This window comes from Photinus pyralis, unplaced genomic scaffold (assembly GCF_008802855.1).
Source record: "Photinus pyralis isolate 1611_PpyrPB1 unplaced genomic scaffold, Ppyr1.3 Ppyr1.4_LG2, whole genome shotgun sequence".
In the NCBI taxonomy this organism is placed as follows: domain Eukaryota; kingdom Metazoa; phylum Arthropoda; class Insecta; order Coleoptera; family Lampyridae; genus Photinus; species Photinus pyralis.
In genome coordinates this window covers 20,302,727-20,306,598 of record NW_022170403.1, presented here as the reverse complement: position 1 = coordinate 20,306,598, position 3,872 = coordinate 20,302,727, and the positions used below count along the sequence as shown (strand labels likewise).

The 3,872-nt window shown below is 37.7% G+C and overlaps 1 protein-coding gene across 2 annotated transcripts; it reads right to left on the bottom strand.

The window, feature by feature from the left end:
• Positions 1 to 2,364: 2,364 nt before the first annotated feature.
• Positions 2,365 to 3,696, bottom strand: LOC116164371. Of its 2 annotated transcripts, XR_004143882.1 has the most exons (3): positions 3,600 to 3,696; positions 3,349 to 3,546; positions 2,365 to 3,294 (listed from the first exon to the last, which is right to left on the bottom strand). XR_004143882.1 is itself a non-coding variant. In XM_031478539.1 (2 exons), the coding sequence occupies exon 2, from the start codon at positions 3,062 to 3,064 to the stop codon at positions 2,459 to 2,461; it is 606 nt and encodes a 201-aa protein (XP_031334399.1). In that variant the 5' UTR covers positions 3,065 to 3,546; positions 3,600 to 3,696; the 3' UTR covers positions 2,365 to 2,458. The 2 variants fall into 2 exon arrangements, 1 of the variants encoding a protein (XP_031334399.1); XM_031478539.1 differs by having other exon boundaries at positions 2,365 to 3,546.
• Between the last annotated feature and the right edge of the window lie 176 nt (positions 3,697 to 3,872).

Here is a 3,872-nt window from a genome sequence, read left to right as displayed (position 1 = left end):
TTAAAAAAAACTTATAATTACACAAACGACAATCTTTATCCCATCCAAAAACTGAGAAGCCGGAAGGACGCTTACAACAAATGGCCCGACGGCAAAAAGGCAACGGTAGCCACCGACTATTTCCTCTTCTATTATTAAAATACGCAAAATTGTCTTATCTAAGCGCGCACCTGCGATAACATCTGTTTACAAAAATGAATTAAGTTCTAGGGATAACACAACTCTTATCGATAAGCGGCCTACAATGCATAAAATGAACCTTTAACAAAACGCACAATTGTTCCTCATCTTAACGTAATTTTACACAATATTAATATTAGGTAGGTGTTATAAATGTTTATTTTTGGTATAGTGGCAGCATATCCAAGAGATGCAGAGGTGCCAGAATCGTTACATTTAGACTTCCAACGATACTTACTTCTGTTGGAAATCTTCATGAAATGACGGAGCGGCAAGTAGCGGTAAAACCAATACTGCAAAACGTATTCCTTTGTATCACTGACTCCGTAGTTAATGTTCAGGAAGCACGTACCAGCGACGAGGAAGGTTTCTAGTACAATTTCGTGGACCAAGAAAAACTAGGGGAAAAATAAGGAGGTACTAGTGCTACCGAAAAATAGGGGTCGATGGATGTTCAACGCCCAGTTTAAATTTGCGTTAATTACAGGAAGTTGCAGTGTCCATAATAGTTACTTTAGTTCTTTGTTATTGATTCAATTATCGCATTGCTATTTATGTACACGGAATATTGGAGTTGAATAGATAAAGATTATAGTGAAATAACATTTTTCTTGCACTAATGTAATGCTACGTTTCTACGCTTCCGTTCAAAGCGACATTCAACGGGCACGATCACACGCACGAGCATGTAAGTGGGTTGCTCGCCTCTGCCCGCCTCTGCTTGCCTGCTTTTGCTTGTGCTCGTCACCGACCCGGACTAGTGTCGGTTTTTCGACAAAGATCAAAGGGTGAATCTGTTTGCGTTCGTGTAATTGTTTACATGCGTGGACGGGCTTGGTGCGATTTCTATAAATTTTTATCATCCACCACCTTCTCCGAGCTCTTCGTCTCTTTTCAATTCGTTGTTGTTGTTTTTTCCAATAAAAGTACGTATGTCAAACCGAACGGAACAGCTGCAATAACATCTACGTCCGCCATGTTTGGTTGTGAGTTTGTTCTGAGTTGTGCTCAGATGCGTGTAAACAGCTTGCTTTGTACGCGGTGATTCGCCGAGCAGCTTACCGAGATGCTTTCCAAGCTGCTTGCCGCGTGTGGAAACGTAGCATAAGAATTTTTTTTCACTACTAGCGTCTGATGACATGATTATTAACCTTTTTTCCACTTGTAAAGTAGGCTTTCTCGGCATTTGTTCAAAGTGGTTAATAGTTTTTTATTATTAACTAGTAGTCAATAATGAGAACTGTCACGCTGTCACTTTTAGAAAACACAACCCGAAATTTCGCTCAATGAACGTTTAGACAAGTTCTCTAAAACGAATAATTGCCACCATCCACCATTTCCAGAGAAATTACATACCTAAAATTATCACATTTTGAAAAAATTCGAACGAAATTACTCTTTGAAAATATCTCAATGACAGAACAAAATACGGCCTGTTTGACGTGTACTTCTACACACTTGATTGACATGTTAAATTAAGAAACAAACAATTCTGTCCAACCGTTTACTTTCTTATCAATATAGTATGTTAATTTAGAGGATTTCAAGTGCTAGTACTAGTAGTGAAAAAAATAGTATATATACCACGGTAGAGAAGTCTATTATTGCCTTCGCACCTTACACCCCTCGGCGCAAGCGCCTCGAGATGTAATCTTGGTGCTCAGGCAATAATAGTGGACTTCTCTACTTTGATATATAATGTACTATTTGCACTCTAAACCTTGACCTCTAACTATTGAAATTATTTTTTTTCACTACTAGCGTCTGATGACATGATTATTAACCTTTTTTCCACTTGTAAAGTAGGCTTTCTCGGCATTTGTTCCAAGTGGTTAATAATTTTTTATTATTAACTATACTTCGTTCACCGAACAGAAATAGTTAAGCCACTCCTACAAAATTTGGGCCAATGTAAGCAGCAACCAGTTTTACAACCACAAAATTATAAAAAGCGGAAAATTTGAAAAATCAAATTGAAATGTCACTTGCTCAAGACTAATTATGGCGCTATCTCTCTGAACATAACTCGTGGCAAAAATAGTAAAACCTGCAAATTGTTAAATACATGTAAATATGCAACATAAAAACACTGTTTATATTGAGAAAAGTACAAAAAAGTATTATTACAGCAGCACAAAGTTTTGAAATTACAAGTGCACTTGAATATAAACAAAGGAACATAACAATTTAAATCCTGTATCGCTTCACTCGGATTCGGACTCCGTTGATGTCGAGTCATCTCCCACATGAATTACTAATGGCTCCACTACGATGTCCATTAAAATGTCAATTTGCCACATTTTTCCTCTTCACTTTGAGCATGGCGAATTGCGTTCTTCCAATTTTCAGCAGTAACATGTTCCACTGCTTGTTGAAATAGTGGATGAAGGTCTTTCATATTAAATGTGGTGTTGTTTCTGGCCACTTCACCTTTTATTTGCGCCCATATCAGTTCAATTGGATTCAATTCGCAGTGATATGGAGGCAATCGCAGCACGATACGATTGTGTTCCTTTGCAATTTCATCAACTACATATTTTGGTGTAACAGCTGCCCGTTTCACAAGCTGTAGAAGTTCAGCTCTTACCATATCTTCTTCGTAAGGTATCGATTTGCTTGTTAAGCAAGTTTGTATATCAGCTTTTTTCGTACTGGTGTTTGGTATTTTTTCACTTTTCCTGCTATGATATGAAGCGTTGTCCATTATAATCACAGATTGTTCATCAAGATGTGTAACGATTTCCATAAACCACTTTTCAAAAACTTCACTGGTCATTTCTTCGTGATAATCCCCTGTTTTTTTCGATTCAAAACACAGCAAACCTTCCTCGACGAAGCCATCCTCGGACCCTATATGGAGAACAATTTCCTTTGCCCGATGCATCTTTCAATCCAGTTGATAGCCCGTTGATAAATGCCTGTCTTGGAGTGAGAATTGTGGTGTCCTTCCATACTTTGCTTACAGTATGCCCAGCATTCACCCAAGTTTCATCTAGGAAATACAACTTCCTACCTTCTTCACGATATTTTCTAATTTCACGCAAGAACCGACGCTTCCAAGTAATTATTTCGTCCTTTTCCTTAAGAACACTATTGCGTGACCTCTTTTCGAATCTACAATGACAAGTACATAATATACATACACGTAAAGAAAAAAGGTTTACTGACCGAAAACCTATTTCTTTTATTAATTTCCATAAAGTAGTTCGTTTCAAATGGGGTAAGTCTTCGTCATCGTGTATTTAAAATGCCAGTTTTGTCTTCAACTGAAAAGTGCTTGGCAGAACGTTTTTTCGGTGGAGAGAAAGCAGCACCGGCGACATTCATGTTTGCGTACAACTTTTCTTGATCGCGAATAATATAACCCTAAAAACAGGCATGTAAAAATCGTGTATACTTAAAATTTTATAATTACTCACCTGACTATCTTTAGAATACACCGACGAGTCTTTATAAAGACTATTTTGTGTGAATAAAGGAGATTAATGGCAAATTGACACAAGTAAAGATGTAAAAACGTAAAAACCGGCAGAAACGCAATAGGCAAGATGACAGATTACCCAATTCGGCCAATTCGCTTTACAAGTGTGATTGTGGCTTCAAAAATTACACCAATAACAACGTCGTATTCAAATGTGGCGGTAATTGTTGAGGAGGGGCTTAACTATTTCTGTTGGGGGAACGAAGTATAG

Excerpts from the sequence above, each read along its gene's own strand:
- LOC116164371 (XM_031478539.1), bottom strand. The coding sequence starts at position 3,064 with ATGCATCGGGCAAAGGAAATTGTTCTCCATATAGGGTCCGAGGATGGC.